General features: G+C 37.2%; 1 protein-coding gene across 1 annotated transcript in view; it reads right to left on the bottom strand.

The window, feature by feature from the left end:
* SCIN (scinderin) overlaps positions 1-25,485 on the bottom strand; it is a 77,945-nt gene that overhangs the window by 33,029 nt on the left and 19,431 nt on the right. Inside the window, exon 4 of the mRNA XM_027540046.1 lies at positions 17,440-17,589. Coding sequence (XP_027395847.1) covers positions 17,440-17,589 — 150 coding nt within the window. The remainder of the gene's footprint in view (positions 1-17,439; positions 17,590-25,485) is intronic.

Genomic DNA, 25,485 nt, shown 5'->3' on the forward strand with positions numbered 1-25,485 from the left:
CAGTCTTCCCTGTCCTTCACCAATTCCCAAAGTTTACTCAAACTCATGTCCATTGAGTCAGTGATGCCATTCAACCATCTCATCCTCTGTCGTCCCCTTCTCCTCCCACCTTCAATCTTTCCCAGCATCAGGGTCTTTTCTAATGAGTTGGCTCTTCGAATCAGGTGGCCAAAGGATTGGAGTTTCAACTTCAGCATCAGTCCTTCCAATGAATATTCAAGGTTGATATTCTTTAGGGTTGACTGGCTGGATCTCTTTGCAGTCCAAGGGACTCTCAAGAGTCTTCTCCAATGCCACAGTTCAAAAACATCAATGCTTCGGCACTCAGCTTTCTTTATGGTCCAACTCTCATAACCATACATGACTGCTGGAAACTGTAACTTCAACTATACGGACTTTTGTCGACAATGTGATGTCTCTGCTTTTTAATACTGTCCAATTTTGTCATAGCTTTTCTTCCAAGGAGCAAGTGTCTTTTAATTTCATGGCTGCAGTCACCATCCACAGTAATTTTGGAGTCCAGCAAAATAAAATCTTTTATAAGGTTTCTCAGGAGACGGGTAAGGTGGCCTGGCATTCCCATCTGTTTAAGAATTTTCCACAGTTTGTGGTGATCCATACAGTCAAAGGCTTTCAAGTTATCAATGAAGCAGAAGTAGCTATTTTTCTGGAATCCCCTTGCTTTTTCTATAATCCAAAAAATGTTGGCAATTTGATCTCTGGTTCCTCTGCCTTTTCAAAATCCAGCTTGTACATCTGGAAGTTCTTAGTTCACATACTGCTGAAGCCTAGCTTGAAGGCTTTTGAGCATAATCTTCCTAGGAGGTACAATGAGCACAATTGTGTGGTAGTTTGACCATCCTTTGGCATTGCCCTTTTTTGGGGACTGGAATGAAACTGACCTTTTCCAGTCCTGTGGTCACTATTGAGTTTTCCAAATTTGCTGACATATTGAATGCAGCACTTTCATAGCATCATCTTTTAGGATTTGAAATAGCTCAACTGGAAATCTATCACCTCCACTTGCCTTGTTCGTAGTAATACTTCCTAAGGCCCACCTTACTTCAGACTCCATGATGTCTGGCTCTAGGTGAGTGACCATACCATCATGGTTATCTAGGTCATTAAGACTTTTTTTGTAGTTTTTCTGTGTATTCTTGTATTCTTCTTAATCTCTTTTGCTTCTAATAGGTCCTTACTGTTTCCGTCCTTTATCATGCCCATCCTTACATGAAATGTTTCCTTGATATCTCCAATTTTCTTGACATGGGTTATTTTATACTTGTCTGCGATTGATTTTATTTCTTTGAAAATTATCCATTAATGATAGTACCCCACTTGTCTAAACACCATGTAGTGGAATGCATTTATCTATTTATTGCTTTTTATTATGTTGCATGTATTCAACTACAACTTTTCAAGTGCCCATAATGTCCCACACTTAATATAACCAATGCTTATATATCAGTGTGTACCAGACACCTTTCTAAGCACTTTACATTTATTAAATTGTTTCATATTCATAACAAGCTATGAGGTGGCACTTTCATTATCCTATTTTACGCTTGAAGAAACAAGACTAAGTTCATGCAGCTAGTAGGTGACAAAGTCCAGATTTGAACTCTGACTCCAGAGTATGTGTTCTTAACTAACAGGCTGTGCTGTCTCTCCAAGCTATATCCAAAAGTCTTCACTTCACTGTTTAGGACTTGTTGTTGGAGATGAAGCAGAGGGTGCTTCATAGCAGGGATTGTATATTTCTATTTATTGTCATGTTTATTTCTCCCATTCTGATCAGAATAATGCCAGCAAATACAGCGTGCAACACTCATCCTATACACAATGGGTGGGGTACTCTCCCTTCCTGTCTGCATAGCTTTCATTTTCCTCAGAGTCCCATCTGCCTACTCCCCTTTCCTCTTGGTTCTGCCTATGCTGTGGGCATTACAGGCTGAAAGAGAGTTCTTTCATCTGTCAGTGTTGTGGGAGCAAATAGCCCTTAAAAAAGATAAAACAAACATGGAAGAGCTACTAAAAAATGTAAAACAGTAAAACCATGATACTTTTTTATCCACAAAATCATCAGAGGTTAGGAAAAAACTGACAATATCCAGTGTTGGGAAAAATTCAGTATTCTACCAGGCATTCTGGTGAGAAGGAACATTCTTCAAAGTGATGAACAGTGACAAAAACCTTAAAAGCATGGCCTATCCAGCCTACTCTGTTGACCATACTTCACAAGATACGTGAAAAGTCCACTAAACACATATCCTAACACAAAAAAACCCATCTGTTTACCTTCTGAAAGTCACAGCCATGCACAGCACGTTTCTCTGTATACATATAGTTTAGCCAGGTATGCTACTAAATTATTAAAAGCAAACTTCATAAATTAAACTATGAACAGTGGCCACTTCTTTTATAATTTTATTTTAAAGATATGGAAGAATATTTAATAAATTTTCAGAAAAATGCATGTGTGGCATCAACAGCGCTTGCATAATGTTTTTAAAAAATACAGGTCATAGATAAGAAAGAGTTCCTCCACCAACTATGTCTACTCACGCTTGGAAGGCAGCTCTGCTCACCACTATACCACCAACACTGTACTCTATTTACTCTCATGTGTAAGGTAATTCGTGTCAACATATGCATATAAATACACATTAAGGAATATGATGGCATTTCAAATAAATGACTTGGATAGGAAAAAAAAAAAGGATGCCTATCATTTGATTCAATCCTTCTATTCTAGTAGCTTATTCTAAAGAAATAATTAAAATGTATAATTAAAATGTATGCAAAATGTATGCCCACCATCCCTGGGATTCTCCAGGCAAGAACACTGGAATGGGTTGCCATTTCCTTCTCCAAAGCGTGAAAGTAAAAAGTGAAAGTGAAGTCACACAGTCGAGTCTGACTCTTCACTACACCATGGACTGCGGCCCACCGGGCTCCTCCGTCCATGGGATTTTCTAGGTAAGAGTACTGGAGTAGGTTGCCATCGCCTTACTTAAACTAATTACCACTTCATTTTAACTTTGTGATGGTGGTTTAGTCGCAAAATCGTATCTGACTCTTTGTGACTCCATGGACTGTAGAGTCCAACAGACTTCTCTGTCCCTGAGATTTCCCAGGCAAGAATACTGGAGTGGATTGCCATTCCCTTCTTCAGGGGATCCTCCCAACCCAGGGAGCAAACCCAGGTCTCCTGCATTGCAGGCAGATTCTTTACCAACTAAGCCAACAGGGAAGCCTGACTACCTCAGGCTTCTGTCTCAGCCTTATTCCCTCAGTTCATCAAAGGAGAGTAAATATTACTGGATCCCTAACAGCTCTAGGCATTTTGACCAAAGAAGCACTTGTTAATGTAAAGACCTAGAAGGAGCTAGCAGGGGCCCAGGGTTCTTAAGTTTTCAGCTAGGAAATGAAGTAGCTCCAAAGATCACAGGGACTAGTTTGTTACAGATGAGGACCTAATTTGTTACAGATGGGATGTGAATACAAAAATGGGCATATCTCTATCTTTTCCTCTCTTTTTATCAGTAACATAATGGAAATGCTTAACAATGTAAAACACGACTCCAAGTATATTAAAGAGGTTGGAAATTTGTGGAAATACAATTTTGTTCTTTGCCTGGACTTTCTTTTCTGCTGTTTATTCTTTGCCTTCAAGAGGAGCTCAATTCAAAACAACTCAGGAGACATTTACATTAAATTATTAAAGCAAACACACAACCCAGCTCTATATTCACAATCCCCGATCTTCAGAATTTCTAGGTTTTCATGACCTGTGCCAAGACCATCCTCAGCATCTTGCCTGTTTCTTTTGTAAGATCCACTGCAACTTTGTTTAAAGAATAAGTTGGCCTATGTGTAAATTTGTTTTCTTAGAAAGGATCAAGCAGTTAAGGAAAACTTTGCTATCCTTTCATAATCCTTACTGACTTCTCACATTTGCAATTGTATTTATTTATTTTAAAGCTTTTAGCCAGAGCCATCTATTTTGGATACAAAATTCCAACATTTGCAATCTAGCTCATACAAGATCCATTTTCCCTCCTTTGATATTCAACAGAAACTTCAAGATATTTGGACACTTTACAGTAAGAAATTAAAGTAAATAATAAGAAAAGAAGAGATAATGATGTGGCCTGGAAGAAGAACAGTACATAACTCAAACTCCAAATCACCTGGGATAAAAATTATTTACACTGGTGTCAAGTCCTACGGTGTTAAACAGAGGGTCTTATGTACTTCTCAACCCAATTTCATCTCAAGATTAGGAAAATGAGTTAGGAGTGTGCCTTAGGCCCAGGTCTTAAAAACACTGAAGCAAGGATGTAACTAACCCCCTGGAATTCCAACTCCTACTGCAGTGCTTTTAAGAGAATGAGACATGGCATTGTTTTTACCTTAATTATTTTACTGTAAATGGCTCTGCTTCTTTTTTCACTAAAAACAGAGTAAGTTTCTGCATTCTAAGAGCTAAAATTTTAACTGCTCAGTAGTTTTGTGTTTTATTTCCTTTCCCTAACTGGAAAAAAGATCAATACAGTGCAAGCATATGGTAAATAGAAAGAAATTGTTCAAGTGAAGTACAGCCTCATAGTTTCGGTATATTTACTTACTTCGAGACAGTTTATGTCTTTGATAAGACTAATATTTGATAACAGGGAAGAAACACTCATATAGAATGACAGGCAATTCCGAGAAAAGTGGCACCCTCCTGTAGCCAGCTCCACCTAATATGGAAACAGTCCAACATTTGCCCTCCTGCTCTCTCTCACTGATGTACTTCCCCACCTCTAAAACACCTTTATCCCTTTACTGGTAAGTCATATAAAGGGTAATTTAATACATCAAATAGTGGGTAAGGTATTTTAGACCGAGGGAAAGCATGTGAAATACCTGTTTGGATAAAAGGACAAAAGTGAAATGAGTGTCTACAAGAGAGCTTCGTTTCATTATCCCGCTAGGGCTGTCCAGTAGAATTTTCTGTGACTATAATGTTTCATATCTGTGTGATCCAATACAGTGGTCACTAGCTACCTGTAGCTACTGAGCACCTAAAATGTGGTGAATGTCACCAAGTAACTAAATTTTAAGTGTTATTTAATTTTAGCTAATTTAAACCAAAACCTAAATAGCCACTTGTGTCTCACACGTCAAATGCATGCTTCATTTGACCATGTAGCTCAGGAGGATGCAGAGAACACTGTGGCCAGGGGAACTGATCATGATGGAGACCTGAACCTCAGCATTACTGTAATAACCACACTGTAGAGATTATATTCAGGGAGTCAACATCATGAGAAAGTTAACTCATAAATGATTATAATATAGAAAGCTAATCCACAAAGTGCTACTACATAAAGCTAACATGACTTTCTTTAACATGGAAACATAACTCCCAAGTTATTAAAATATATAAGCCAGAATGTCAACTTACTAAACTAGAGCAGCTGTTTTCCGCTGACTGCATACTAGAACCACCTAGGAGTTATAATAAAGAACACTCAAGTTTGAACCCCAGCCCCAGAGATTCTGAATGAAGCCCTAGCACTGTGTATTTGGAGAGACTCTGGGCTGGGTACAGTGATACAATTTAAACCTTTAGTGGTATCAGCTTTGGTAGCATGGCTCACTCATCTTCACCATCAGGACAAGTCTGCCGAGCATTTCTGACTGTCACATGCATGCGGGCTAAGTCACTTCAGTCGTGTCCAACTCTTTGCAATCCAGAGGACTGCAGCCCTCCAGACTCCTCAGTCCGTGGGATTCTCCAGGCAAGAACACTGGAGTGGGTTGCCATTTCCTTCTCCAGGGGATCTTTCCAATCCAGGGATTGAACCCACGTCTCTTACATCTCCTGCAGTGGCAGGTGGGTTCTTAACCACTAGTGCCACCTGGGAAGCCATATCTTGACAAAAAGAATTAATCTTGTGGACAAATTAACATAGGCTGGTGCTCTGGAGGTTGCCCTGAGTCAAATCTGAAAGATTCTAGGCTTTCTGCTCCTTCTGGGGATTATTAGACCTTTTTCCTGTAAGATCTCAAACCCATTTGGATATTTCTACCTGACCAGTGCTTGAATGCACGCTTTCATCATTGGTCTTTATGGTTCCTAATCTTCATGCTTCACAATGAGCATCCTCCACCCTTGTCTTTTTCACAATCCCTTCTCTTACTAATATTAGACAATCTGAGCTGGATGGACCCACAACTAAATGACTCCGTGACCTTATTCTCATATTTCAAATGGTATAATAATTACTACCACTCACAGTTATGATGATGATTAAATGAAATAAATAAACCTGAGTTACATATAAAACTTAAACAGATTAGGTAGAGTTTTATGACAAGAGAGTTGTGAAAGTTCCTCTTTACTTAATTCAGAAAACCAGATATTTTTCAAGCACCTCAGAGTACATGAAAGCCATTTTGAATTTGCTCAGTTAAATGTTGGTGCTAGGAAATTTTAAAAATAAAAAAAAAGAAAATTCCCAAACACCAACATTCAACTGAGCAAATTCAAAACGGCTTTCATGTACTCTGAGGTGCTTGAAAAATATCTGCCTACCTTTTATACTCACATTAAAACAATGTATTTTCTTTCAAAGAAAATGTCTACCCCAATTACCCTGCACCTAATGCCTCTATAATATGGATGAAAGGTTGCACTCTAATCCTAAGTGATATAAAATAAAGGGTCAAGCCAGCCTATTGAGCACAAAAAATTATGCTACAAAAGCTAACACTTTCAGTATGGAATACACAAAACAGGTATGGCTGTCAAAAATGCATAGCAAAATTTTGGAAGATCAACAGATGTGGGTCCCACCTCTCTGCATGTTTAAGATCTGCCATGGAATGAAAACCTGCCATGATCTGTGAACCACAGACATCCTATTCCCAACCCACGTGGGCAAGTTACATAGGCCCTCTGTGACTTTCTTCATAGAGTGAGGATGCAGAGATGCTATTGGTGTTTTGCCCATCTTGCCTGGGTCTACCCCCAGGCTCATCAGCAAGTAATTCCTTAAAGACCAAAGCCTTCTGCTGTCTTATCTGATGGCATGATCTGGCCACAAAGCTGTACCATACCCACACACAAGGCAGCTGGAGGTTCTGGAGAGTTAATACCCAAGGGGTGACCCTCAACCAATGAGGAATAAGAGTTACCAGCTAAATTCTGCAGCCACCTCAGCCTTCAGTGGGCCAGTTCTGAAGTGTTTTCCATATAGTTTCTCAGAGGGTCCCTCTAGGACTAGGTCCCAGTTGCCTGTAGCAGTAACTTACTAACAAACTATTGCTGCATTTCACTCCTACTCTGTGCTTCCAGGATCATCTTCCAAATAACAATCTGCTCCCAAGTCCTTTTCCCCAAATAGGCATTTGAGGAACATAAACCAAGACAGGGGATAGTAAATGTATCCATTTCATAGGGCTATTTATGAAGTAAATGAGGGGATAACAGGCAGGAAGGCCAGGGGTCTCCAAATGGAGGAAATAGGCTGCAAGTGTCAGACATTTTTTATCTCTCTTTTAAGTGGCAGGAGGAAACAAACCAGTGATATGTTTTTTTTTCCCTTCTCTATACAAATTTAAAAAGGAGGTTCTTCTTAAAATACTGTGCTGCCATAATGACACCTGGTTCACCTGAAGTTAACCTTTCTCAAACCTTGAGTTAACCAATGCATTTTTCTTATGGAAATGTTTGTCTTAAGCTATGTTAATATACTATGCATTTATCCCAGACTCTGTCTTCAAGTCCCTAATGCCTCATGGCTCAGAACCAACTTGACAAACCAGTTTGTTATACTCAGACATTGTCCCCCTAATCTGTGTAAACGAAACTATTTGTATGGTAATCTGCCTTTCTACAAGATTCAAGTCAACCATTTTATGGCCCTGGGATGATACCCTGGTGCCAAGATTATCCCAAAATACATCTTTTGGATGAGGGGCTTGATGCCATTCTGAGTTTTAAGACATTCCTTTCTTTCATTAACAGACTGCTAGTGACTATATATTGGAGAAGGCAATGGCACCCCACTCCAGTACTTTGCCTGGAAAATCCCATGGATGGAGGAGCCTGGTAGGCTGCAGTCCATGGGGTCGCTAAGAGTTGGACATGACTGAGCGACTTCACTTTCACTTTTCACTTTCATGCACTGGAGAAGGAAATGGCAACCCACTCCAGTGTTCTTGCCTGGAGAATCCCAGAGACGGGGGAGCCTGGTGGCTGCCGTCTATGGGGTCACACAGAGTTGGACACGACTGAAGTGACTTAGCAGCAGTGACTATATAATATCCAGCTAAAAACTAGCAGGCGGGTATTCTTTCTGCCCCCTTCTGATGTCTATGTCAGAAGATTTCTCTATGTCTTTTATACTTAAATAAGACTTTATTACACAAAAGCTCTGAGTGATTAAGCCTCGTCCCTGGCCTCGGACTGAATTCTTCTCTTTCGGAGGCCAAGAATCCCGGCGTCTTTTCGTGGTTCAGCAACAACCTTTCATAAACCAGCTTATCCATGTACAGCCCATATAAGAATGCCAGTTGCAAGTGGGCCCTGGATGTTTGTCCTGGTGCTGCTTGTTTTACCTCCTCTGCAGCAAATAAAATCCATGACAAATTTGTTTTTTAGGTTATTGAATTTTTGTGTGCTTGACAAGAAGCACTTGCATTATCTAAAGAAAAATGCAGCTAGAAAGAAGAAAAAGTGAACAGAAAATTCAGCCAACTAGTGAACCGTTTGCCCTTACCCGTGTAAAGGAGGACAAGATGAAATTATTCTTCTATATTTTAATATTTAATTTACAAAATGAAAATGTCAAGGAGTTATGAATCACTGAATCTCAGAGATCTCGCCCTTCAATATTTGTGTCTGGCTAATTCTTAGCACAGGGACAAGAAGAAATCACCTGAAACTGCCAAAAGAAATACAGTCTTACTATCAGTTCTTTTATTACTATATATATATATATATATATTTATATACACATATATATATAATCACTAATGTCACAGCAAACATGAGGAGAGATAAAACTAATAGAGAAACTAGAAACATGCCATTCTAGTGTAATATTCGTGTTAGTTTATCAATTCAGATATAGGGAAGAGCCACCCTTCCATACAGGCCATCTGTCTTGGAACTGCATTATCCTATTGATAGGGCTTATCACTCTTCCCTCACTTCAGCTACAAACTAAAGGAGAAATTACCTCATTCAAAAAAGCTTGCCAAGTAGTATTAGCTTGGATTGACTATATAAAGTGACATCTTATTAGTAAGGTCACGAATCTTTATGTTGAACTTTGGTGTGATAAAGTAAATTATTTGAAAAATCATCTTCCTGTAGTATATCTGGTTAGCTATACTTTTACTATATTTCTTATCTTTGTTCAGAATATTTCAACTGCCCCCACTGGATGAGCCAATGAGGAACAAAGTGGGTATCTGAATTAAATACTAGACAGGGTCTTCTTTGCTGGCGGCTCAGAGGTAAAGAATCTGCCTGCAGTGCTGGAGACCCGGGTTTGATCCCTGGGTCGGGAAGATCCCCTGGAGGAGGGCGTGACAACCCACTCCAGTATTCTTGCCTGGAGAATCCCAAGGACAGAAGGGCTTGGCAGGCTGCATTCCATAGGGGCACAAAGATTTGGATACAACTGAAGCAACTGAGCACACATCCAATAAAAATACTCATTAAAATAAATAACAAATGAACAGCGCCTTGAACAGTGCCCGGCACATGAAATAAGCTATCAGTAAGTGGTAGATACAAGTAGCTACAGCAACTGTAATGCTCTTAGAAGCATAACCGTGCAGCATGCCCTACTTCTCACTATAATTCTGTTGATTTGGTGTGTGTACTAAGTATCATTTATTGTAAAGCAAAAATGGGGGATAATTTAAGTGTACTGCAACAGAGAGAAGAAAAGGAAAGATTTCTATTTGCTGGTACCTCTGACACTTCCTGTCTACTTAATATGTAATAAGAGGATTACTCTAGAGAGAGTGGCAAATATTTTGAATCCTCTTACCTCAAAAATCTTTGAATGGCAAACCCATAAATGGACCACATGGCTCTCATAACAATGTTATTTCAATCATACAACAAATTCTGGTGAACTTCTCTGGTGTGCCAGATACCACGCGACATGACTAGGAAATTCCAAAGTATGTAAGACATTGTTCAATTTCCCAAGAACTAAAAGAGGCTGGAAAATAAAGGAGGGGTAAACAAGGAAGCTAAAGCTACTTGGATAGCACACAAAGAGAAGTGTACTTCTCTAACAAGAAGTGTACTTCTCTAACAAGAAGTGTAGAGAAGTGTACTTCTCTAACAAGCACATTGCTCTAACAAAACGTTTTCTGTTGTCTCTTAGTGTTAATATGTTCACTGTGCCTACTGACCAAACTAACATCTTACGCAACTCAGATTTCCATCCTCGCAAAGCATAAAGTTGTGACTAACAAGGAATTAAGAGGGTGAGAGGTGCTTCCCAGGTGGCTCAGACAGTAAAGAATCTGCCTGCCACTGCTGTAGATGCTGGTTCGGTCCTTGGGTCAGGAAGACCCCCAGAGAAGGAAATGACAACCCACTCCGGTATTCTTTCCTGCAAAATCCCATGGACGGAGAAGCCTGGTGAGCGACAGTTCATGGAGTCACAAGGAGCTGGACACGACTTAGTGACTGAGCACACACACAAGAGAGCAACAGAAACTACTTTAATGAGTGATGTATGTGTGTGGGTGTGGGTGTGTGTGTGTTATAAACCCCCAAAACAACTTTGTGTTTTACATTTAACGAGTTCAAAATACCCATGTTTATTCTCTGACACTAAAAACCTGTGATTTTTGTTCTTATTTATACTATTTCCCTATGGCACCTAACTCCAGTACTCTTGCCTGGAAAATCCCATGGACGGAGGAGCCTGGTAGGCTGCAGTCCCTGGGGTCGCTGAGGGTAGGACACAACTGAGCGACTTCATTTTCACTTTTCACTTTCATGCATTGGAGAAGGAAATGGCAACCCACTCCAGTGTTCTTGCCTGGAGAATGCCAGGGATGGGGGAGCCTGGTGGGCTGCCGTCTATGGGGTTGCACAGAGTCAGACACGACTGAAGTGACTTAGCAGCAGCAGCGTACATCTTTAGACCCTTTAAAAAATTACACACTCGTTGTTCCAAAACTGTCATGAGGGGATTTTCAAAATCGCTCCCAATTTCTATTAGTTGTACTTCTTTGGTTCATTTGACACTATTCTACAAAGATAAATGGGGATTGATATATTTAATCAAAAATTACCCCCAGAAAATAAAGTTTCTCCTATTCTCTGTTGTATCACTTTCAAAATGATCAAGCTTGATTCAAATATACAATATTATTTTAGTTAAAAGATTAATATATAATTCCATATAAATCCAGTAAACTCAAGATTATGCTATGAAAGCAAACATGTCCACAAAGAAGCTTCATGGCATGTCAACAGAATTATAAATTTGCAAATTCTAACTTGCTTTTTCTTCATCTTTTACTTTATGTGATAAAAATATATGACTATTCCAGTGCTTAGATTATTAAACATTCAAAAGCATTCCTGCTTTTACTTTCTGTAAATTCAAATTGTACAACCTTGGGAAGCATTAGTACCCCAGCCTTTAATGTAAAGTATTGGAGAAAAATAAATATATAGGGTGATTTCAAAGATAAAGCCCTACATCTCTACAGTTTCTTAGAGTTCATGGAGTGTATTACTTTTAACACAGCCATCAGGAGAGGCAGCACCAGGATTACTGACAGTGGCCACGCAAAGTGGTCAAGGTGAGTGGCCAGCACTGATGTGTGCTAGAGAGTGAGAGGAGAGGGTTTTGGACCCTAAGTGAACAAAAATTGAAATGGTGTCCAATTTTACTGAACACTAAATGAGGAAGTGACTAGACCTGGGAAGGAAGATTTTACAGATGGCAAGACCCAAATGTAGCTCCTGGGGACCTGCACTTTCACAGAACGAACAGTTTTAGACATCAGCTATCCATTTCTTCCTGTACTAGGTATTCTCACCTGGAGAACATACAATCTACCTAATACATGGGAAGGCAGATAAGCTCAAGACTCGGTTATCACTTGTCAGGAGGTAAGTTGTTAACTATTGATTTATAGAAAGAAGACTAGCAGAATATATAGATTATGCTTATCTAAACACTAACTGCTCCTATATCAATGTTGTCAGTTTTAAAAGTTAATCAGTCATATGGCTTTCTTCATATCTTCGCCAACACTATCATCTAAAACACAGGAAAGGTTTTAAAGCAATACTATCCTCTTTGCAACAGGAAGACAAATGTAATTGGTTATGTAGTACCTCAAAGTTCACGGTTAATTGTATTAATTATCTTCATATTAACAAGCAATGAGTTAGAGATGTGAAAGTTACACAGATAATAAGGCAGTACCTTGCCCTCAAGGAATTTAGTGTAGCATCATAATTAAGATACAAATTTCGCTGGGCCAAGTACTTTGGGGAAACATAACTAAAATTTTATTCTTTGTCTAAACAGACACCTCTAAAAGATAATTTAAGAAACACTTCTACAATTCAACTCTAGATCTTACTTACAAGATACTCAGATCTTAAATATAAATATCCATCAAGAATATCTAATCAACTTGTCAAAAGAATGACTGAATAAATTTTCTTATTTTCAAGCAATTATGACTTATAATACCAAGATGAACATAATTATTATATGGGGAGATCCTCTAGAGATTATCTTATATGCTATTGTCATGCAGTTTAAAATACGTAAGTTTGGGAGGGATGTATTGGGAGTTTGGGGTTAGCAGATGTAAACTACTATATACAGAATGGATAAACTACAAGGTCCTACCGTATACAGCACAGGGAACTGTATCCAATATCCTGTGACATTGGAAAGAATACGAAAAAAAAGTATATATAAGTGAATCACTTTGCTGTACAGCAGAAATTAATGCAACATTGTAAATCATCTATACTTCAAAAAAAAATTTTTTTTAAATAATATAAAATACATGAGTTTTATCATGAGAAATCTTTCAACTTCTGATGGTGTCACTCTGACCATGCTTTCCAGCATTTGAGGACCCTTACAATCTGTTCCTACTCTTGGACTATGTTTCAGATTCAGTGCATGCTTATCTTCTCCATCAGACAATAAAATATAGCCTCTGAACTTGATTGGGAACCAACCTGGTGATCAATAAACACTGACTGACTTAAATATCATATGACATTCTAATTTTTCTTTCCAGTTTTCTCTTTTAATCCAAAATTTAAAATAATGATTGTACATATGACTTTCCAGGGAGCCTTAGTGCTTTTTATAGAAGCAAGAACTCTAACAGTTCAACAACACAGCATCTGTTCATAATCTCCCTGTAGTATTTTTACTGCCAGGATTCCTTCTATAGCATGTACAGTGATTATGGGCTAAACAAGTTCATTAAATTACACTGAGAAAAAACTCTTTCCAGGTTAGTTGCTTTGTTGTTGTTTCAAAGTACTTGCTCCTTCTTTTTGCTATCTACCCTACAGATAGCAAGATGCTGTCTTTTTAAAAATGAAAGTCTATAAAACATACTGATAAATTATTCATCTTCACCATTCTTCCTCCCTTCGGATGTTTAGAGAATGAGTAGAACCAACAAAGAAAGTTTGAGACCTTCGGGCTATTGAGATATTTGATTTTCCTTCACATTCACTGATTATTTTAAATAGGAAAAGAAAAAAAAAAAACAAGAAAAAAAGCTTTACATAATTTATATGCAGCTTTTCATGGTAAATATGCTTAAAAAGAGGAGAAAATCAGCACAGAGGAAATGCAACCCTAGTTACAGGCTTTAATTAGCTTTGCTTATAGTATCACTTTCATTATTTAGGCATATGACTTTTAAAAGTGCTGAAGATACAGAGAAGAGGCTGACCACACATCCCGTTTCCCCAGACGGTTCTTGTTAATGCATGCGATGTCCTGTATGGTTAGCACACCCTGTTACTCTCCAGTGTGTTTGGTTTTAAAGGATTATAAATGTATGATCATCCTAGAGATAAGCCATAGGAAAGCAGTGTGAAAATATTACAATACTGTGATCAATAGATAGTTGAACCACCTCTAAATAAACATCAATTTTTCAAAAGACTCTCAGAAAAATTACTTTTCATGATTTTCTGTGTTGATCACTTGAATGTGTTACAAAGACATGTTCCAAAAATTCAGCATTGAATATGGAGTCATGACAATTGCATCATTTAATTGGTTGAAAAGTCCTTGAGTTCAAGCCATTACCAACCTTCATATATAGACTTTCAAAGTTTGGGGAAATAAATTTTTAAAATTCTCATTAAAAATGAGTCACTTAAAAGATCAATTTTAGAAGATATTCTGAAAGATTTTTTTAGAATCCTCTAGCAAAGTCAACAATTGCATTAGAATCTCAGAAAAAAAAAAAAAAAGTGGCATTCCATCATCTTAAACAAGGTAACCTTTTTTGTCCCTGTGCTATGGACCACTTTGGACCATTTTTGCCAAGTCTGTGAACCCCTACTAATGAATGTATTTTTTAAATGTTTAAAATGAAATATTATTACAATGAAAACCAATTATATTAGAATATAACCATCAAAAATCAAAATATATGTTAAAAAAAACAAACACGATAAAGTAGTAAATAAGCTCCTTCATATACTCATTACATAATATTATTGACTAGCAAGTCTAATAACTGCCATAATTACCAAATAGTGATAAGCATAAATGATATTTTGAAGTTATCTGCAATACCTACAATGTAATCCGAAAAGTCACAGGTTCTGCTCGTGCTACTGTGGTTTATTAACTACATTCACAACTGGAGAAATTTTTCATGAAGAGGTTAGTGAAAATGAAACTGTGATTTTTTTTCCCCAACCAAGTTCATAAACTTTCTGAATTCTATTGTTACATGTACAACATTAGGAAGGCCTAAAAGTCAAACTAGTTGATCGTAAGTGCATACTTAATTCATCAAACAACTACTTACCCAGGTAATCAAGCTCCAAAAGAACATTTCTAAAAACAAAACTTCCCATTGAATGCTTTTTAACAACAAAAAAAGAAGGCTTCCACTGAAAATTCAGTTCAGATCAGTTGTGAGAACTGTCGATCATAACGCAGTATACATTGAATGTACTAAATAGAAACAAAGTAGGCATTTTCTAGGAGTTATTTTTAGAAAACAAAGATCCCCTAAAACATTTTTATATTAAACAAAGCATTTTTATATTAAACAGTATGTCCCTTATTCCTATCTCTAATATTTTAAAATCAGTTACATTTTTACAAAATTTTGTCCTCAGATTTGCATTACCTTGTTTTAATTTAACAGCATCATACAGTCATACTTAAGCTTTTATTTCTCAGAACTTTGAATGAAATCCAACAAGCAAAGACATGGAAAATACATACACACAGTTAAGGCCCTCAGCCTCAGCAGCTTCACTCTCTGGAACAGACTCAAGTGATTGGTAATTAAACATGTGCAATCACAGATCATTGGAACCTAAAAGGACCCAAGAAGCCACTTTGTCTAACCCTCACTTTACTAATGAGGAACCAGAGACAATGAGAGTTTAAGGGACTTCCAAGGTGACATGGAGAAGCTAGCCTGACAGTTAATGCAACACTCCCTCCAGCTCCCAGCAAGGACCAATTGTGTTTCAGGGGCCACTTCTATCAAAATATAGCTATTGAATCAAGGGGTTACAATCAATTAGAAATACATCTTATTTATAGGTTTTTGCTTCTCAATATGAGAATTAGATAACTTAAATGATGATCACATTTCCAGAAGAGAGGTCTTTAAAAAATATGAAAAGATCAAGAATTTGCTGTAAGTAGTTTCAAGGTCTAATTTATTAGTGATGTAATTTTGACTACTGAAAACCCAGGTAAGCCATTCCTAATTTTATTTTTTCAGATGGTCTTTTTTCTCTGATTATAAAAGGAACCCATTATAATACATTTTGAAAACACAAATGAAGAGGAAGATAAGAAGCCATATATCCAGAGTCAAAGACATTATTGATAATGTTGGTAATATTTCAGCATATTTCTTTCCAGATTTAAATGTATATATGAATATACAGTTATATAATATAAACTTTCATATTAAGATAATATTACACATAAAATTTTACAGCCTATCCTTTCTCTTAGCATTATACCGAGATCATCTTCCCATTGAATTCAAATTATTCCCAAAACATTAACGTGAAAATTTGTGTTTAGTGGTTATTAAAGTAAAAAAATTTAAAGACACTATAATCAATAAAATGATTCCATTATATAATTTTCATTTACTGGATTATGTAGCCTAGCATTGGATCAGGTAACTCTAATGCATTAAATTGCTCTAAATAAAAAAATATTAAAAATACATGTTTATAAAACTGTCTTTAGAAAAATTTAAATGCAAATGGCTAAAATCTTTGGGGAAAAGGTGTCATATCCTAGGAAATTAGAGAAATGAAAACTCAAAGAGAAAAGTGGGAAGATTCAAAAAGGTATTATGATAGGAAATGCTGACAGGGCTCTGTAAAGTCAGGAAGGAACACAGTACTTATGCAAGGAAGCAGCAATTGGTACAAATATTTAGGGCCTAGCTCATATAGGAATTCAATAAATATTTGTTAAATAAATGAATGGGAATCAATTTACCAATATGTATTTAGCGAGTTGAATATGATTATATCCTTTGACTGACAATCTTACTTAAGGGAATATATACAATATTTAGACTCAGGTACTCACTGTCGTTTTCTTAAAAGGGAAAAACTGTTCACAACTAAATGTTCAGGACTGGTATACTGATTAAGTCAATGACAGAGATGTAAAGAGCCATACAGATAATTCATGTTAATTTAACAACTATCCTAAAATTATAAGTGCCTTACCTAAACTATAATTCTTAGTTTAAAATGATTGAAATATTTAAAATATTGGTGTATTTAATCTCCTGGTATAAGACTTTATTTCATTCTTTTAATGAAATAATTAATTCTAAAATTGAAAAAAATCACTACTTTAAAAAAAGGTGAGAAGCTCAAATAAATATTGTTTTTCTTCCAAAATATTTTCTTACAGTCAATCTCAAAGGTGTTGCCCACCTATCAGTCCTTGAATATCACAGAAGATAGGGAACAAGGCTTCCTTTGATAGTCATTCCAATGGTGGGGAAAAACAGTCGTGATACGCTATTCTCCTAGGACCATGACTTAGAAAACTCTGATACATCCTCTTACCTAATCTGAGCTTTATCAGAGATGTTATTAAATCTAACTCACACGCTCACACATACAGCTTAGAGATGCAAGCTTTTAAAAACCCACACAACTCATAATACCTTTGTAAGCTCTGATGGTTCACTCCCTTCTTCTACCACAATCAGCTGAGCTCTGCCTTTCCTTTCATTGTCCCGAATGCCGATGGCAACCTGGCTGGCCTTCAGGCGCTCGTACTTGTTGCAAGAAGATCCACACCACTGGTAAATTTCCTAAAAGAAACAGACAGATCTTCTGACCTCAAGAATATACGACAGACATTCAGCCCGGGTATAATACATGCTGTGGTTAATTAGGAAAAAACGCAAAGGCATAAAAAATAAAGTTATCCACTGGTCAGATATATATAATTCGATATATTTAATTTATACCTCATTGTGTATCCTGTTGCTTTCAGTTAGCATTATAAAGTGGGCATTTTTTAAACATGGAAAATATAAATACATATCTCAGCATTCTGTGTATATAATCCACAAAGCACAATTTATGAAAGTAAACTTATACAAGTTATAAATGTAGAATAAACCTAACATCCTTCAGAAAGTTAGTCAAGAATCTATTACAGTAGTAATATGATCTTGCTGATCATAAAAAATGATATTATCACTTTTGTAAAGCAATTTAACAATCTTTACCGAGTCATGAAAAGTTAAACCTTTGACCCAGTAATATCACTAACTGGAATTTATTTTAATAAATTATTCATAAAGAAGAGAAAAAAACATGTGTACAGGAGTTTTTCACAGCTGAGATTTTTGTAAGGCATTGAAAAGACATTAAATGTTCAACAATAGGATAACAGTTATATAAATTATGATATATAAAAAATATACTTATATATAAAAATTATACTTTAACAGAAATTAAAAAAAAATGGAAACAGAACAACAGCAGTTTTATAAATAGTAAATCAAATACATTACTTGCCTTTATATTACAGTATATATTTTGGACTTAGGTACAATGTTCAGAAAGTATACAGTAACAAATGAAAGTAACAATAAATGTCATTTTCTCCACTAAATGTGAGTTAACACAAGAAAGAAGTTTAATGGTACCCAGGCTGGTGGGATGTGGGGGTAGGTATTATCATACACTATTAAGGTGACAGATACTGAGACAGGCTCTTTTCAAGGGCAGTTTGGCGTCACATTAAAAATTACATGTGCTTTTAGAGTCAGGACCGTTTCTAGGAATCTATTTTACAGAAGTATCAGACACCAGATACAAAAACAAAGAAACAAAACCAAATGCCCATTCAATAGGGAAATCACCATAAAAATGTCATTATGTGGATACTATAGACTATCCTTCAGTAGTTAGAAATTGAGGATAATGTTTAAACACTGATGTTGAAAATATCCAGGTACATCATAAAGACTTAAATAAAACCACACAATAATACAGTTCCATTTAATTAGATACAAAAATATAAGCTCTGTTTTTGCCTTTGCAGGAAAAAGATTTTTAAAGCTACACAGTGTCTCACGGGGAGGGGCACATATTTGCAGAAAGAAAGCCTTCAGTTTTTAATCTGTCAGTGTTTTTTTCCTTTTTTTTTTAATAATGTCACTCATTTATTAAGTGATTATTCGGAGCTAGATGTTGGGACTAGAGATGAATGAGTGGACACTAGCAAGCAGAGACTGACATGTAGATCACTAAGGCTAGTAATATGTCTGCACTACCGTCGGTTTTCAAAACGTTTCCATACATACTTGTCTAGTCAATCTGGAGGGGAGGTTGCACTGTGGTTAAGTGTAAAGGAGACAGACTTTAGCAGCCCTTTACTATGTGACTTTATGTTTGCAAACTTTCAAACGAGGGAATAAATTAATAACAGCAAAAAAAAAAAACCCCAGCACCCTCAAAATCAGAGAAACGGTCTCTTTTCTCTGATACAGTCCAGAGCTGTTTCTTCATTCAAAGATAGCTTACTATTGCCTAAAATTGGGCAGGCTCCCTGTCCGTGGGAGTGCAACTTCAAAGCACACAGCCCAGTAACAGCTTCTCTAACCCCTTAAGCTGTACCCCCAACTCCCATGTTCCTTATTCATCGGCTCCACTTTCCTTTTCAAGAGTAAAATATAACTCTTAGGAATTCACGCCTTCATAAGAAGTAAAAGAAAAAGGGACTGTGCCTTGCAACTCCTTTCATTTCAGAATCCGATCTAGTTATTCAACATGATTAAGGGAGTGGGGTTTTTTTCCTTCTGTTTTTTTGTTTTTGTTTTTGTTTTCTGTTTTCTACACCTGGGCTTCTGAATATGAGACTCACATTTAGAGGTGATTTGAATACCAGGCCCACATTAGCAATTACAAACAGTGAAAACAAATGGTTCCCAATGATCAGCCAACACCTAATCACTGAGCATTAAAATCAGATGTTAGAGTAGGATAGTGATTTTTTTTTTTTTTTTTTTAATATGGATACCTGAGCCTACCCTTTAGGGACTCTCAGATGTGTTCTAGGCAACTGCATTTACTGACACTCCCCTGACAATTCTAAGCATTAAACCAGGGCTGGAACATCTGCTGGTCTCTAGGAGCAAATTGCACCCAGCAGGTATTGCAGGGAATCTATCATTTCTAATTACCCCTTGAAGCAAAGCAGGCTACTCTGCCAGTACACTTAGGCTCTCAGCTTAGGTACCTTTTCTTCCTTATTCCGTGATATTTTGCAATTGATTTTTTTCTTAGTAGATCTGAGAAAACAAACTTCTAATATTTACATTACAGTGAAATATAAGAAATGGATAAGAAGTTATCTCTCAAGATTTCTCAGACTGTTAGCCACATTCATTACTGATTTGCTCTGTATTTTTATATTCATCCAATAGATGTTGATATTCTCTCTAGTTTTATAAACGACCTCTTATCTACTTCAAAGAAATTATATAAAATCACACTAACTGTAAGGAAATCAAACCAGTCAATCCTAAAGGAAATCAGTCCTGAATATTCATTGTAAGGACTCATGCTGAAACTGAAGCTACAATACTTTGGCCACCTGATGCAAAGAACTGACTCATTGGAACAGATCCTGATGCTGGGAAAGATTGAAGGCAGGAGGAAAAGGGGACGACAGAGGATGAGATGGTTGGATGGCATCACCAACACGATGGACATGAGTTTGAGGAGTTGGTGATGGACAGGGAAGCCTGGTGTGCTGCAGTCCATGGGGTCGCAAAGAGTTGGACACAACTGAGCGGCTGAACTGAGTTTTTATTAGTGTTTGTAAATCATTAAGGAAGTCTGGTAAAATATGTTTAAAAATGAATTCTAGTTAATGATAATTTTATAAATATTATTTAACATAGAATTTTATAATATTCCTTGGACCCCAAAATATTTTTTATGATATTATTTTGAGAGTTTTTTTATGTGCAGTATCAATTCACAGATAAATTTAGTTTTAGAAAATATTCCTCACCATTGCTTAGAGACAATTTTCAACCTTTAACATAGCAAAAATATATCTAGGAAAAACTCATAAAAATGATAAAACTTTTAAAAGTAAAGTTTTCCTTTTAACTCAAAGAAGACTAAATCATCAAAGAAAACATTGCCAAAAAATTTCTTATTGAGCATGAAAATGGATGTTGTGTATTATGCTTACTCTTTTATTATTTGCACCTTATTTTGTGATATTTCTAGAAGTAACATAGTTGATTTATTACATTTAATTTTCAGTGATTAACTTAGACAAGAAATGCAATAAAATGGGGACTTTAAATTGCTAAAAGCCAGAACTGTTTAAAAAGTTAATTAAAATATAAAATTAAAAAATTTTTAAGTTAATAAAAAACACTTTTCATTCAATACTATGTTTTTTATACAAACATAGTTTGTTCAGTTATGGACATTAAAACATACTTCAAATTTTAAACAGAATTTGAGCAATTCATTCAATTTGAGCAGTTCATATTTTACCACATGTGGGTGATGTGTTTAAGACGTCTCATTTTAACAGAGTGCTACAGTGATGAAATAAATGCATGTGTGCAGTACTATTAATAAGCTGCACTAGCCCAACACGCACCCTATTCAGAGGCAGTTGGTTAAGACTACTTTACCACTCTGCAAATGAAGAAACCTTGTACTCAATTGGCCCCATCCTTGAAAAAACTCCCCTATAATTCAACTTAACCTTTTTTTAAAGGGCAAGGGCTAAAAAATAAGAAATTCTGCACAGAGCTAAAAAATATAACTGATGTGATAGGTTGATGTGTATTCTTTTTTTTTTTTTTTCCTAAAATCATTGCCTGGCCTGGGGAGCTGCGCGGATACCAGGAAGCCGGCAGGGGGTGGGTCGCGCCTAGGCCCCGCTTCCGGCCGCTGGCCCAGTCCGATGTGTATTCTTAAAACAGAAAAAGTTTTCACTATAATTTAAATTGTTTTGATTATAATACATGAATGGGAGTTAGATAAACTTTTTGTAAATCTGATTTGTGTACTGGACACTAAAAATTATAAAGCAAATACAGTTTCAGAGGCAACTATTTTACCTTCTAAGATCCTAAAGACTTTAATAACTCAACACTAAACTTTACATTTTTGGGGGGAAAGGACATAAAAACTCCTTGTAAATATGGAATTATCCATTCAATTCAGACTGAAGTCCACTTAAATTTTGGCAGAAATTTGCTGATGTATGTACTGCTCATGAACACCCTCAAGTAGAAGCTTGTGAAGCCACAATTAACTCTTAATGTACAAACTATTTAAGGAAAGTAAAATTATTCTGGATAGTTGGAAAAGGAAGAAATAAGGGAGTAAAAACACTCTGTTACTGGCAATTAGTTTGGACCACCAGTAACAAGAAATAAAAGTAAGTGAGTGGTATTCATAGAAACAACCACACCGCAGGCAGACCAGAGGTTTCTAAAATTTCTTCTAAACTACATGGTCAGAGCTAACAAGTCACACATCGAAGTGTAGCCAAACCTCATTCGGGGACAGGAAATAAGAGCAGAAATAAAACAATGGTTAATGATGCCCTTGAAGGGAGGCAAGATTTCAGAAGCTGAGTTTAAAGGAACCCTCCAGTGATGGTGACTCATGGGCAAAGAACTCAGCATGGACTTGTTCCTTTTTCCAAGCTATTTATTCTAAACGTATCTAAAAGTTTATAAAAGCTGGGGGTAGGAGGAGCAGACCTCTTACTCTCCTTGCTTCTATCGGTTTTATGTTTCCAGTGCCTAGTTTTCCCTTTGTTGTTATTTAGTCACTAAGTCGTGTCTGGCTCCTTTGTGACCCCATGGACTGTAGCCCGCTAGGCTCCTCTGTCCATGGAATTTTCCCAGGCAAAAATACTGGAGTAAGTTGCCATTTCCATCTCCAGGGGATCTTTCCTACCCAAGGATCAAACCCATCTCTCCTGCATTGCATGCAGGTTCTTTACCACTGAGCTACTAGGGAAGCCCTAGTTTTCCTTAGATCTAGTTAACCAAATACAGAAGTTAATTCAGATGCCCCTCTAGGCTGAAGGGTCTTTAAACATTGCTTTAAAAAAGATATTAACTTGCACAATATTTCCAAGAATCTCCATTTTTTTTTTAACTTTAAAACATGATTTTTAGTTTTTGGATAAACAAATGTTCATTTATATTCTATTTTGTTGTTGTTTAAAGTCAGGCTACCTCAATATCCTTCAATGACATGCATATGTGTTTTTAAAAGCATCTCTGACTGAAGGATAGAAGATGGGTGCAGAGGGTGTGGATGGTCACAGAATGCTGGGCGACCAGAAAGGAGGAATTGCATGTGAGGTAGGACAGAGCAGTGCTGATGGAGAAGCAGAGAAGAACAGAGGGGTATTTATAAGACTAAAGTCTACAGGGAGGGTCAACCACGCCTTTGGATGGGCACTGGAGGACGGAGAAAGGGGGACATGACTTGGACAACTCTAGCATTGCTGCAGCAGTAATGTCATTTATTGGGACCAAGTGACAGCTTTTGGAGCAAACTTTTCATAAGAAGAGAAGGCGAGATTGTGTCCTACTCAAAGTACCTAGCAAAGCAAGGAAGTCTTATAGTCACATCTTATTAAAATAACTTCCACCAGCCACATAAGTAGGTGACTCAACTATTTTTAACTGACTTATTTGTTCTTTAGACATACGACTGTGAACTTCCCAGCACCTTTAGGCATCTCCCATATTGAAATGGGAATGTTCAATAACCTGGGAGTGGGGCTTAAAAAGAATCTACATCAGGACTTCTTTGGCAGTCCAGTGGTTAAGACTCCCCACTTCCAATGCAGAAACATGGGTTTCATCACTGGTCAAGGAACTAAAATTCCATGTGACAAGTTAAAAGTTAAAAAAAAAGAAGAACCTATACCAAAGGCCCATTCCAAAACCTTAAAATCAGAATTCCAGGAATCCAATCACAGGTATCAGTACTCTTAAAACCTCTTCTAAATGATTCCAGTGTGAAACCATGATTGAGAATTAAAATATAATTCCTAATACCTTGTGAGCCATCTGTGTTAGTGCCCTCATCGATTCTCCAGTTACAGCATGTGCGTAGCTCTGTTCCAGCACTTCTAACATTCTACCTGATCAGACTCTGATTTGTGTATGTGTTTGTGTCTCTCATCACTTCACAGCACCTTGAGGTCAAAGGCTATCTGGTTTTCATCTTTATACTCCAAACACCCAACACATGCTAAGAACACACTAAATGCCATCCGTCCATACTTTTGCTGCAGAGTAAATTCTACAGATTTAAAATTAGGTTGATCTTGCCCATTTCTCTTCTTGTTGTCCCCAGTAGATCTAGTGGAGTACTTTGAAGTAAGGAAAAATGTATCCAGAACAAACGATTCTGCTCAGTTTTCAGTTTTAAAGTTAGCCTCCTTAAGTCATAGTAGAGACAAAAGTCTGAAAGCCAACAAAATTTTAATTTAAAAGAAACTTGATTTTGCCAGAGTTAAGGGTTTTGCAGGGGAGGAGTGAGGATGTGGTCTAGAAAGTCAGATCTGTATATCAAGAACCACGGTCTTGGCCTTAGGGACTAGAGTGCACTGCAGGAACCACCGAGAGGACAGCAGTGTGAAATGGTGTAAGACTAGTTTGTCTGGTCCAAAAAGAGTAGGACATTACAAGCAAACTAGGAAACATGACCAGGTGCAATGAACCTTTGAGAAGAGCTTGGTAATCTCTGTCATACATTTATCCGTGATGCTGAGCATGAGAGCAGAAACAACTCTGGACAGTGTCCAGGCAGTTGGACTAACAGGTATTGGGAACAACTTGGACACGCTGTCCCCGAAACTTGTATGTGGCACAGGAAAAACTAAGCAGAACGCCTAAGGGTGGGTACAGTTGTGGCTGACAGACCAGGAAGGGCTGTGCCGTGGAGATGTGGGCATCTCAAAAGACCAAAGTGAGGATACTTTCCAGCAAATGCCTTAGGATAGAGGTCAAAGCCCAGCAGTTAAGATTCAGTGAAATGTCAATACCTCTGGGAAGGTTAGGAAGGAGGGAGGCTGAAGACTGCAAACCAGACTCACACTTTCATTCTCAACCCTCTCCCCATCCCAGGCCATTAACATTCCATATACTTCCTCTGGGATGGGGGCGGGGGTGGGTGGGATAATCTGATGTGCTTTAATGACAACAACGCAGTGTGAACTGCAGCATAGGAGGCAAGTAGAAGAGATGAGTTCACTGGATTTAGCAGAAGGCATGGATTTAGCAGAAGGCATTGATGCTCACAGGAAGTACAGTTTCAAAGAAACGGTGGGAGTGAAAGTCAGAAGACGTGGGTTGAAGGCCACGTCTGGTCAATGAGGAAGTGCAGGCTGCTTTCTTGAAGCAGATGACTGACTATGGGAGAGGGCAGGATAGATTATAAATAGCAAGGCAGTAGGGCAATATTGCATAACTGACCAAATAAGTTAACACGGGAACGGAACATGCAGAACATCATGATTAAAAACCCACCACAGCAATTATCCTTCAATTTAAAATAAATACATTTTTAAAAATAAATAAAATGGATAACCAACAAGAAAAAAAACATTCAGCACAGATTCCTATTTCTCTGAAACCTAATTCTCCACTAGTGACTGGCTCTGATATACACTTCTAAAAGAGTTA

The sequence above is a fragment of the Bos indicus x Bos taurus genome, chromosome 4 (genome assembly GCF_003369695.1).
Source record: "Bos indicus x Bos taurus breed Angus x Brahman F1 hybrid chromosome 4, Bos_hybrid_MaternalHap_v2.0, whole genome shotgun sequence".
In the NCBI taxonomy this organism is placed as follows: domain Eukaryota; kingdom Metazoa; phylum Chordata; class Mammalia; order Artiodactyla; family Bovidae; genus Bos; species Bos indicus x Bos taurus.